Source organism: Arabidopsis lyrata (assembly GCF_000004255.2).
Source record: "Arabidopsis lyrata subsp. lyrata unplaced genomic scaffold ARALYscaffold_8, whole genome shotgun sequence".
Taxonomy (NCBI): Eukaryota; Viridiplantae; Streptophyta; class Magnoliopsida; order Brassicales; family Brassicaceae; genus Arabidopsis; species Arabidopsis lyrata.
In genome coordinates this window covers 2617905-2629474 of record NW_003302548.1, presented here as the reverse complement: position 1 = coordinate 2629474, position 11570 = coordinate 2617905, and the positions used below count along the sequence as shown (strand labels likewise).

Sequence of the window (11570 nt, the reverse complement as noted above, 5' to 3'; positions counted from 1 at the left end):
ATAATGTCTAAGAATTCTCTTTCTCTCTTGGTGCTCAGCTTTTCTAAAGCCTAAGCACCCTATTTATACTAAATAGGTCGTGGATATACAACAAGCCGATTTCCTATTCTAACACTAATAGGAATAGACAATTTCCTTTTTCTTTAAGGATTAGGAAATTGTCCTTTCTCTTCATGTTTCCTTTTCCTCCTATGAAAAGGAAACTCTTCAGTCTTCTAGAATCTTCTCCAAGCTTCTAGTATTCACAGCCAACCACCATAGACCGACTTTACCAATTTCCATATGCTCGCTTCACGTTGCTCTGTTCCCCTGAACTACTTCTTGAAGTACTCTGAACTAGTACAACGACTGCTTCAACAGCTTCATCTTTATTATTTGCCTTCTATAAATGCCGCTTTCTGTTTCTCTTCATCTTGATATATAACTTATTAAGAATACATCAACAATCTCTCCCTTTCTTAGTAAGTTTTATAATCCAAGCTTCACACATCATTAACTTCAATTATTACTTTGATGATCTCCAAACTCTCTCTCAACCTTGAAACAAAGATCTCAGCAGCTTCTAAAACTCGGTCTTCACAACACCAACAAATTGTTTAACAGAGTTGGTTTCGGGTGCGACCCAGACGCATCCTCACCGCCAAAATCGAAGGTATCTAACTTTAGAGGTACGAAATCATGGCCGATAGTGAGCAATTGGTCTGCATCAGCTGCGTATCTGAGGTACGGTACTCTTTCGTGAGCCACCTCTCCGAAGCTCTCCGCCGGAAAGGCATAAATAGTGTGATCATAGATGTAGATAGCGATGATCTGCTTTCCAAGGAGTCGCAGGCAAAGATCGAGATATCTAGCGTTTCTGTGATGGTTTTATCCAGAATCTGTGAGCCAACTAGAGTATGCCACAACTTCGTGAAGGTTCTCGAGTGCCAGAGGGACAAGAACCATGTGGTGGTTCCTGTGTTGTACGGCGAGAGTCCATTACTGGGCGAATGGCTCAGCGTGCTGGATTTGAGAGATTTATCGCCAGTTCACCAATCCAGGTATTCGCTTTATTTTGTTATCTTCCGTTGTCTTTAGCTTTTCACATTAGGGTTTAATTTAAGCTTTACTTATGAGAAAACAGTTATAAATGAATAGCAGAGCAAGTATTGTTTCATTGACATGTAAATGTAATGTTAAAACTCGCAGGAAGGAATGTAGTGACTCCCAGCTTGTAAAAGAGATTGTCAGAGATGTGTATGAGAAGCCCTTTTATAAGGGACGAATTGGAATCTATTCGAAGCTGCTGGAGATTGAGAAAATGGTTTGCAAGCAACCGTTGGGCATCCGTTGTGTTGGAATTTGGGGTATGCCTGGCATAGGCAAGACGACACTTGCTAAAGCGGTCTTTGACCAAATGTCTGGCGAATTTGATGCTTCTTGTTTTATCGAAGACTATAGCAAAGCTATTCAAGAGAAGGGTGTTTATTGTTTGCTGGAGGAACAATTTTTGAAAGAAAATGCTGGTGGTGCTGGTGGTACCGTTACGAAATTGAGCTTGCTTAGAGACAAATTAAACAATAAGAGAGTTCTTGTTGTTCTCGATGATGTGCGTAGTCCTCTGGTTGTGGAGTCTTTTCTTGGAGGGTTTGACTGGTTTGGTCCCAAAAGTCTAATCATCATAACCTCCAGAGATAAATCGGTGTTTCGCCTTTGTCGAGTCAATCAAATATATGAGGTTCACGGTTTAAATGAGAAAGAGGCTCTTCAGCTATTCTCTATGTGTGCGTCTATAGACGATATGGCAGAGCAGAATCTCCACGAGGTGTCAATGAAAGTTATTAAATATGCTAATGGCCATCCATTAGCTCTCAGTCTCTATGGCAGAGAGCTGAAGGGTAAGAAAAGACCGCCAGAAATGGAGACAGCATTCCTCCAACTCAAGGAACGTCCTCCAAATATTTTTGTTGATGCAATCAAGAGCTGCTATGACACACTCAATGACAGGGAAAAAGATATATTTTTGGACATAGCTTGTTTCTTCCAAGGAGAAAATGTTGACTACGTGATGCAAGTGCTTGAGGGTTGTGGTTTCTTTCCACATGTTGGAATCGATGTTCTTGTAGAGAAGTGTCTGGTGACTATTTCAGAAAACCGAATGCGGATGCATAACTTGATCTAAGATGTTGGCCGACATATAATAAATAGAGAAACAAGACAGACTAAGAGGCGCGACAGACTGTGGGAACCTTGGAGCATCAAATATTTATTAGAAGATAACGGAGAAAAAGAAAATGGAGAACACAAAACAACTTTGGAACGTGCTCAGGTCTGTAATCATTTGATAGTTTTATATTGAACCTATTTTATGAGCCAGCATCCTAATATAATCCACTTCCAATATTCTTTCAGGGCCCTGAAGAGATCGAAGGCATGTTTCTGGACACATCAAACTTTAGTTTTGATATTAAGCCTGCTGCCTTTGATAATATGTTGAACCTTAGATTGCTCAAGATTTACAGTTCCAATCCTGAAGTCCATCATGTAAAGAATTTCCTCAAAGGCTTTCTCAATTCTCTTCCTAATGAGCTAAGACTCCTCCATTGGGAGAACTATCCTCTGCAGTTTCTGCCCCAAAATTTTGATCCTATACACCTTGTTGAAATCAACATGCCGTACAGCCAACTTAAGAAACTTTGGGGTGGAACCAAGGTAAGCAAAATCAAATATGCGTCTTTTGCCCTTATCTATACTTGACAGATTTTGTAATTATTTTTTTGGCGATTTGTTTCTTAGAACCTGGAGATGTTGAAAACTATCAGGCTTTGTCATTCCCAGCAACTAGTTGATATTGACGATGTTTTAAAAGCTCAAAATCTTGAGGTAATTGATCTCCAAGGTTGTACAAGACTGCAGAGTTTCCCAGCCACAGGTCAATTGCTACATCTACGAATTGTAAATCTCTCTGGTTGCACAGAGATCAAAAGTTTCCCAGAGATTCCCCCAAATATTGAGACACTGAATCTACAGGGGACTGGTATAATAGAATTACCACTTTCCATTATTAAGCCAAACTACACAGAGCTTTTGAATCTTCTAGCTGAAATCCCGGGTCTTTCAGGAGTCTCAAACCTTGAGCAAAGTGATCTCAAACCTTTAACAAGCCTGATGAAAATGAGCACATCTAATCAAAATCTTGGCAAGCTTATTTGCTTGGAGCTGAAAGATTGTGCTCGTTTGCGAAGTCTGCCAAACATGAATAATTTAGAACTTCTCAAAGTTCTTGATCTTTCTGGTTGCTCAGAGCTCGAGACTATCCAGGGTTTCCCACAGAACCTGAAAGAGTTATATCTTGCTGGCACTGCAGTAAGACAAGTGCCACAACTTCCTCAAAGCTTAGAACTCTTTAATGCACATGGTTGTGTCTCTCTCAAGTCAATTCGTGTGGACTTCGAGAAGCTTCCTGTGCATTACACACTTAGTAATTGTTTTGATCTCTGTCCAAAAGTGGTCAGCAATTTTTTAGTGCAAGCGCTGGCTAATGCGAAACGCATACCAAGAGAGCATCAACAGGTAATATTACATCCTTGTCTCAATACCTGATATGTACATCCAGCCCAGTCCTTATGTTATATCTGACTAATCATGTATTTATTGCAACAGGAACTCAACAAAACTTTGGCTTTCAGCTTCTGTGCGCCCTCACATGCGAATCAAAATTCCAAACTTGATCTGCAACTAGGATCTTCTGTAATGACACGACTAAATCCTTCTTGGAGGAACACACTTGTGGGCTTTGCTATGCTGGTGGAAGTCGCATTTTCGGAGGATTACTATGATGCTACTGGTTTTGGCATTAGTTGTATTTGCAAATGGAAAAACAAGGAAGGCCACTCTCATAGGATAGAAAGAAATTTGCATTGTTGGGCTCTAGGGAAAGCTGTTCAAAAGGATCATATGTTTGTCTTCTGTGATGACAACTTGCGTCCAAGTACTGATGAAGGAATTGACCCCGATATCTGGGCTGATTTAGTTGTCTTTGAGTTCTTTCCTGTCAACAATCAGACAAGGCTTCTAGGTGATAGTTGCACAGTGACAAGATGTGGAGTCCGTGTAATAACTCCTCCAAACTGCAATACAAGTCTCGAGATATCATCATCAGTTTTGTCCTTAGATCCGATGGAGGTTTCTGGTAATGAAGGTGAAGAAGTATTGAGAGTCAGTTATGATGGTTTACAGGAGATAGATAAAGCTTTATTTCTTTACTTAGCAGGTTTGTTCAATGACGAGGATATTGATTTGGTGGCACCACTTATTGCTAACATTATTGACATGGACGTCAGTTATGGGCTCAAGGTCTTAGCCGATAGGTCTCTCATACGTGTATCTTCCAATGGGGAAATAGTGATGTACAATTTGCAACGAGAAATGGGTAAAGAAATCCTCCATACAGAATCAAAGAAGACTGACAGATTGGTCGACAATATTCAGAGTTCCATGATCGATTCAAAGGAAATCGAGATCACTCATTCAAAGAATCGCCGAAAGTAAGTTCTCTCTATTTTTATTTCTTAAAGTTCAATATATAAACCCGTAGACTTGTCTTTGTGGTTTCTGTTCATTGGGAGAATTCACAATTAAGTAGTTAACCGTAACTTTAAAAAAATTTAAATTTTCTAACGTCTGTTTTATACTTTTATTAGATTGAACTAAGTTTACAATAGCCATTACGGAAGTACCATTATGTTTTTTTTTCCCAAGTTTAGTAACATAGGTCTCTAATGTTTGAAGTATTTAGATTACTTTTTGTAATATTTCATACATTTTGTAGATTTTTTAAAATGAGTTTTTATTGACGGTGGATGCAGGAAGAGCAGGGCAAAGAAAGTGCTTTGGTCCATTGAAGAAGTAGCTGACCAATGGGTTTGGCGAAAGTACGGTCAAAAACCCATCAAAGGTTCTCCTTATCCAAGGTACATTCATTATATATATATACACATATCTTTGATGTTTAGTACTGAAGGATTAATTAAGTCTTTGCTCTTTACTTAAAGATTAATTATTTGATTCTCAGGAATTACTACAAATGTACCAGCTCGAAAGGTTGTTCAGCTAGGAAACAAGTCGAACGTAGCCGCACCGATCCAAACATGTTAGTCATTACTTACATCTCTGAGCATAACCATCCATCCCCCACTCAACGCAATGCTCTTGCCGGCTCCACTCATTCCCCGTCATCCTCCAAATGCTCAGCTGTAACTACTTCTGACTCATGTAGAGTCTCCCAACACAAAGACGAACCGGATAAATCCCATTTGCCTTCCTCTCCCGCTTCTCCTCCTTATGCGGCCATGGTGATTAAGGAGGAGGACATGGAGCGGCGGGACAATATGGAGTTCGATGATGACGTTGAAGATACCTTAATACCGGAATTATTTCCAGAGGATTTCTTCGCTGATCTCAACAAGCTTGAGTCGAATTCTCAGACTATGTTTCAATCTCACAGTAGCAGCGGAGGCAACATGGAAAACCAAGGGCGGAACTCTAGTAGTGATGATATGGGGGCCAATTTACCTAATAAAACTCTGTGAATCATTGTTATTATTATGCAATGTTAATAATTTGCTTAATGTTTTAATCAACAAATATAATTAAACGCAGGTGCATCGAAAAAAAGAAAAAGCATGACAATCTCCCGTGTTGTTGAATATTCATATCACTGCTTGAACAATTTGTTTCAAAAATCATTGTCGTTAGTTTGTTCAATCGCGATCCATATTGCTTCTAATTCCGAATATATATTAGAAGATAGGCTTTTAAGAACCCCTCCATATCGTCTTCGAAGGAGAACCATCCAAAACTAAAGTAAGTTTTTTTTGTTTTTGTTTTTAAAATATTTATTAATCATCTAATCAACCTCTTAAGAATTTTGTTAAAAAACTAGGGAAACTTTAGGCTTTACATTTCCTCTTATATCTCCAAAACATTACAGTGGCTCAGCCTAATAAAAGTGAAGTTTGTGTAAAAAAAATACAAAAAAACTCCCAAACATTTTGCTTTGCATGTTTGCTGGATTATGGATTTCGATAAGGCTCTTTTTCTTCTACCAGATTTGATCGAAATTTGGTTTAATTTTACCTCCTCTTTATCGGATATATGTCGTTTGTCTCCACCTCTATCCAGGCTCCGCATGCCATTATCAGGAAGCAATTTTTATCATTGTCGAAGTCTAACTATTACTAAGTGAGAGGACAACAAGATTTGAAGATTAGTTTTTGAAGATTTCTTTGGCGATTTTAAGTTTTTAAGTCTTTGAAAAGCATCTATAAGGAGTTGTCAGAATTTAAAAATTTTCATAATCTTAACATTCTATTTTCTTTCTGCTTTTTCTGATACCGGATTTGTATAATCGGTTTAACCATTCTAGTGTCCGCTGCGTTACTTGTTATACAAGGAAAAGACATAGAGCCGAGAATGATCGAGGCGCCTCAATGGCGGCCAGGCCCGGCCCTTGACAGATTTGTATGATACATTTGTGTTGGGCGCCCGGCCCTTGACAGATTTGTATGATACATTTGTAATTTGAGGCCCATTTTGTGGGAACGTTTTTTTTTTTTTTTAAACCCACAATTAGTAAAATAAACCCCAAAAATTAGCAAAATTGTCTCATAATTTTTAAAATAGGTCGCATAATTGGCAAAATAAAATTCTAACATTAGCAAAAATGTCTCATAAATAGAAAAAAATACCCCATCATTAGCAAAAAAATCCTATAATTAGCAAACAATGTCCAAAAAATAAGAAACATTATTAAATAAAAATTATTAATACCCCATAATTGGCGAAAAAAATGTTTTAGCATTTTTTATCTCTTAAAAATGTTCCAAATTTTTTTTTCGTATTTGGCCCCAGATTTAACCGGACCGGCCCTGATGGCGGCTCGTCGAGAGAGACTTCTTAGTGTGTGCTGCTTGGTGTTGTATTCTCCTCTATTCTTCCTTGCTATTCCAAACACAAATTTTATTTAACTAAACATAATTAATTATTTTGTTTTGTTTTTTGCATTAAACATTATTTAGGTATATATGTAAATACTATTTCGCTCTAGTTCAGTAGTTTTCTTTCGGTTCGGATTCATATATGGAACCAATTGTGGTCAAAATTGACAAGATTTATAACTTACAATACAGCAGTATTGAAGACAATCATGGACATATTCTTCCCAGTTGCAATATTGAATTTGACACTTGGATTATTGTAAATGACTGGAGAGACGACTCTGTCCAGCCAACTATACCAAAAAAAAAAAAAAAAAAAAAATCATACATATAAGATCATTTTGACCAAGAAAGATAGAGTAATGGTTTTTGTAAGTTGATGTATCCCTATCCAAATTCAAACCTATATAATACATGTTATTAACAAAAAAAAATCATTTTCAAACGGACAACTTGCTTAAGACTCGAAGCATATTGTAACTTTGTAAGACAAAGACGAATTGATAAAACTCTGTTTTTCCATGGCGGCTTCTTCTTCTGATATGGTATTGAGGTCAACGCGGCCTCAAGTGTTCATCAATTTCCGGGGAGAAGAGCTGCGGAGAGGCTTCATCAGCTTCCTCGAGCCTACCTTAAAAAACGAAAATATAAACGTTTTCATAGACGAACTGGAGCTGAGGGGCAGGGATCTACAGAACCTGTTTGTGAGGATTAAAGAGTCCAAAATTGCGTTGGTGATCTTCTCCAAAGATTATGCCAACTCAGAATGGTGTTTGGACGAGCTAGCAATGATTAAGGAATGCATGGATCAAGGCAATCTTGATGTGATTCCTATCTTCTACAAGGTAGAACCTTCTGTTGTGAAATATCTTCTAGGTTACTTTGGAGAAAATTTCATGAATCTGAAGAACAGATATGAAAACGATCCAGAAAGAACTCGGAAATGGGAGGAAGCCTTAGCATCTGTTTCCCAAAAGTTTGGCTTGCCATTTCCAGAAAAAAGGTTTTTTTGTTTCCCTATTCTCTCTATTTCTTTAAATATTAGGCATAGTAAACCGAAATCCAAAACTTGTCCCATTATCATTTTGGTAAAAAAAACTTTTTCCATTATCTTTTTTATTGGCACCAAAAGAAAACTTTTTCTAAAGCCTTTATAATGTTTTACTCTAATTGACAACCACTTTGCTGAAAGTCTTGAGATTATATATGTAATGTCATAGTAGAAAGGCTAGCTAGTTAATTACTCGTATTGTAAGCCGGTGACAGATTCCAGAACCATATATATTATTAAGCATCAAGGAGGTTAATTACGAGAGTGTTGGCGAATAATTAGACTTTGGGAAAATAGAACCGTCCAACCAATAAAGCACTTGAGGTTGCGTTTGGGCCGAGTAGTTGTTGTAGTTCAAAGGTTTCGGCCTAACATCGAAAACTTAGATTGATTCATAATTACATATTTCAAATTTATTGGTTTTTTTTGTCAAATATTTCAAATTTATAATGTGGCATATATATACAAATTTGAGATGATGATTCTTATCGGCATATATCTCTTGCCGAGTCTCTCGCTAGATAGGATCAACAATATATTGGGTCATCCTACTAGGGTCAATACATTGACCGATGATATCTTGCTAAGTTCGATGGCTTTTAAAAACCATTTGAGAACGAGTATAGTTAATAGACCCATTCAAATATATATATATATATATATATATATATATATATATAAATTCCCACAAGTTGTTTGTTAGTGCATAAATTATTACGTTAAGTTGAAAATTTATTAATTTTAATAGAAAATGTTTGGATTAGAGGTACGGTCGTCAAGACATCTTGACAAAAAGAGGTTCAATCTACCAAAACTTCCTTTTTGCCTCCAAAAAAGCTATCCATTGGCTGCTTCTTCCTAAAAGGCTACAACGCAACCTTAAGTGTTCATCAATTTATGGGAAAAGATTCTCACTCGTGTTGTTTGACAGTGACAGGACCGATAGGGAATTCATAAACTCAATAGTCGTGGAAGTTAAGAGGGTGCTCGAGCATATTGGAGGAAAAGCAGATAAGAGAGGACATGCCAAAGTAATTCAGAGACAACAGCAGGAAGAAATTCATCAAGGATGTATGTTCAACGCAAGGGAACTGAAGATAAGTGGTTCTCATAATGCAAGATATTGGACCTTTGTGTCTATTTCCGAGTCACCCAAGTAAGAGTTTTCTTACAAGTTCATAAATACTGTATCATGATTTTTAGGAAGATATGACTCGAATACCATTTAAAACCAATTCGTAATATAATGCATGAATAAACGATCTTGTCCATTATATATTAGATGATGACGGGAGTTTATTGGATTAAATATTTTATTTGATTTGGAATTCCAAGTAAAGTCTATTTTTGAGGAACTGACTTTGAAATCATTGTCAAAATATATTGTCATTTTTGTTCTATGATTTCTAAAAACTAGTAGTTTATATCTAGTGTTATTATTTGAAATACAAGATAAAGATTATGACAAATCTTTGAACAATTTAAATGTCGTTAAGAATACAAATGACAACTTTTGGGTAAATTCTATTGATAATTATAGTAAGACGATCATTTTCTTATACAAGACCTGATGGATGGTTTATTATGTTCAGTGATGAGGTGGCATTTGAAGTCGCAAAGATGCAGAGAAATTACTATCTAGAAGTGTCTGGATTTTGCCAGACGGAAATACTGACAACGGGGACGAAGTACGAGGTGGTATTCGTGGTGAAAGTAGAGGACACAATGTCCAGATGGGATGTCCCGGCGAAGGTGCAACTGATGGTGCCCTATAGCAACGAGCTGCAAGAGAGGGAATTGCAATTTGTTGATCTCATAAGGAATGAATGGGTCGATATTCAGGCCGGGGTTTTCGTGCACAGCCGCAAAACCTGAAGATTGCTTTCTATTTGTATCAGCACAAGTCTACGGAGGCGAAGACGGGGCTCCTGGTTAAAGGTGCTGTAATTCGTCCCGTGGAGTAATTGAGTCAATCTTTTCACGTAGTGTGGCACTCTCTATCTTAAATATCTTTTAATTAAATACATGATTGTTTTTGCTGTTTGGGTTTATTTTTAATTATGTTTATGTTTACATATTAATTTATTCTGCTGATTTTTATGAGTTTCCAACTTAAAATTAAGGGAAAATTAGAAATAAAGGAGCTCTAAACAAAAGTTTGACCATATATACTTTTTTTTTTAGAATGTCACTTTGGACTAAAATACCCCTACTCTCTATTTTAAGCATTTTTTGAATGATTTTACCAAAAAAACATGTAGATATACAAGATTATAGATGATTTGAAAAAAAAATTGATGATTTAGTTGAAAAAAAGTTGATTTTTTGATGGATAAAGTTTCGTCTAAAATTATTAGAATACATTTTCTAACGTTCTACGAATATCAGAATTTATATTCTAAACTTTTGTACATGTTCTACGAAAATCAGAGTTTGTATTCTAAATTTTTGTACATGTTCTACGACTTTTAGATTAGGTACATGTTCTAACAAATTCAGAAGACCGGAATACAATTTCCAAAAATCCTTAGAACATGTATTCTACGCTTTTCTTCATGTTCTAATTTTAGTCAGAAAATCCATTCTACGATTTATAACATGTTCTAAAAACGTTAGAAAACGTATAATTATTTTAGAATCCGTTTTCTAATATAATATAGATTTCAATTTCTGAAAAGTTTTAGAATTCCTAAATATAGAAAGTGAATCTTTCAAAAAGGAAACTGAATATATATTAAATATTACGTTTTTATTGTTTAGATTACGATCTGAGGATGGTTAGAATACGTATTCTAATTTTTTCAGATAAAAAAAAATTAAAAACGAAAATCTATAGGGTGAAATCGTTTTTTAGCCCTAATCGTCAAAGTCTTCTTCTTTCACCTCTTCCTTTTGAGTCCACGTTGAAAGGTTAGACTAATTTGGTAGATTTGTCGTTCTGTGCCCTATTTTTTGAGATGCACATCTACGTAAGGAGTGGTGTGTGGAGATTTTGTGACAACAATGAGTGGAGATTTGTTGTTGATGAAAAAAATCGTGGGAGATTGCTCAATTTGGAATCGACTACAACTTTTGAAGAGTTAAAGGTGTTGGTTACAGAAGACTATGGCATAGATCAGAGTACATGTGATGTGGAGTTAAGTTACTTACCCACAGATCTTAGCGTTGATTGTCCTCCTGTTGTTATGATGAATAACAGACAGGTAAGTAATTTCCTTTCGTATTGTAAAAGGAAAAGTATGATCTCGCTATGTGTGACGTTCAATGGTGGAGTTAAAAATACTGGGAGTAGAGAAAAATTCGATTTGAATAAGGAACCCGACGCTGCAACTAATGGATATGATGATGTTAATGTTGACGAAGAAGCAGCACCAATGATTTTGGTAGAAGAAAAACGACGTGTTCGTTTGGTAGAAAGTCCAAAAACGCATCATCAAGGTGGAGTTGGATCGTCGTCTAAGTCTTCTTCTGTAAGTAAGGGTCAGTATTTCAGAAGTAAAGAAGTTTTACAAGCAACCATGGAATTGTATGCGATGAAGTAT

The 11570-nt window shown here is 36.4% G+C and overlaps 2 protein-coding genes across 2 annotated transcripts; both read left to right on the top strand.

The window, feature by feature from the left end:
• The first annotated feature begins 459 nt into the window (after positions 1-459).
• On the top strand, positions 460-5635 carry LOC9301362 (probable WRKY transcription factor 16). Its single transcript, XM_021016196.1, is given in 7 exon segments — positions 460-1040; positions 1189-2308; positions 2392-2691; positions 2776-3552; positions 3643-4526; positions 4848-4952; positions 5054-5635. Coding segments are annotated over 7 exon segments (4065 nt in total). The 5' UTR covers positions 460-678; the 3' UTR covers positions 5571-5635.
• Positions 5636-7403: 1768 nt separating this feature from the next.
• LOC9299607 (protein PHLOEM PROTEIN 2-LIKE A8) lies at positions 7404-9984 on the top strand. Its single transcript, XM_002865241.2, has 3 exons — positions 7404-7980; positions 8960-9184; positions 9621-9984. Exons 1-3 carry the CDS (start codon positions 7499-7501, stop codon positions 9901-9903), a joined length of 990 nt encoding a protein of 329 aa, XP_002865287.1. The 5' UTR covers positions 7404-7498; the 3' UTR covers positions 9904-9984.
• The last annotated feature ends 1586 nt before the right edge of the window (positions 9985-11570 follow it).

Bases quoted from the DNA above. Each gene is read 5' to 3' on its own strand.
- LOC9299607 (XM_002865241.2), top strand. From the start codon at position 7,499: ATGGCGGCTTCTTCTTCTGATATGGTATTGAGGTCAACGCGGCCTCAA. The intron at 7,981-8,959 runs GTTTTTTTGTTT...GTTGTTTGACAG, and splicing joins TTGCCATTTCCAGAAAAAAG to TGACAGGACCGATAGGGAAT. The intron at 9,185-9,620 runs GTAAGAGTTTTC...TATTATGTTCAG, and splicing joins TCTATTTCCGAGTCACCCAA to TGATGAGGTGGCATTTGAAG.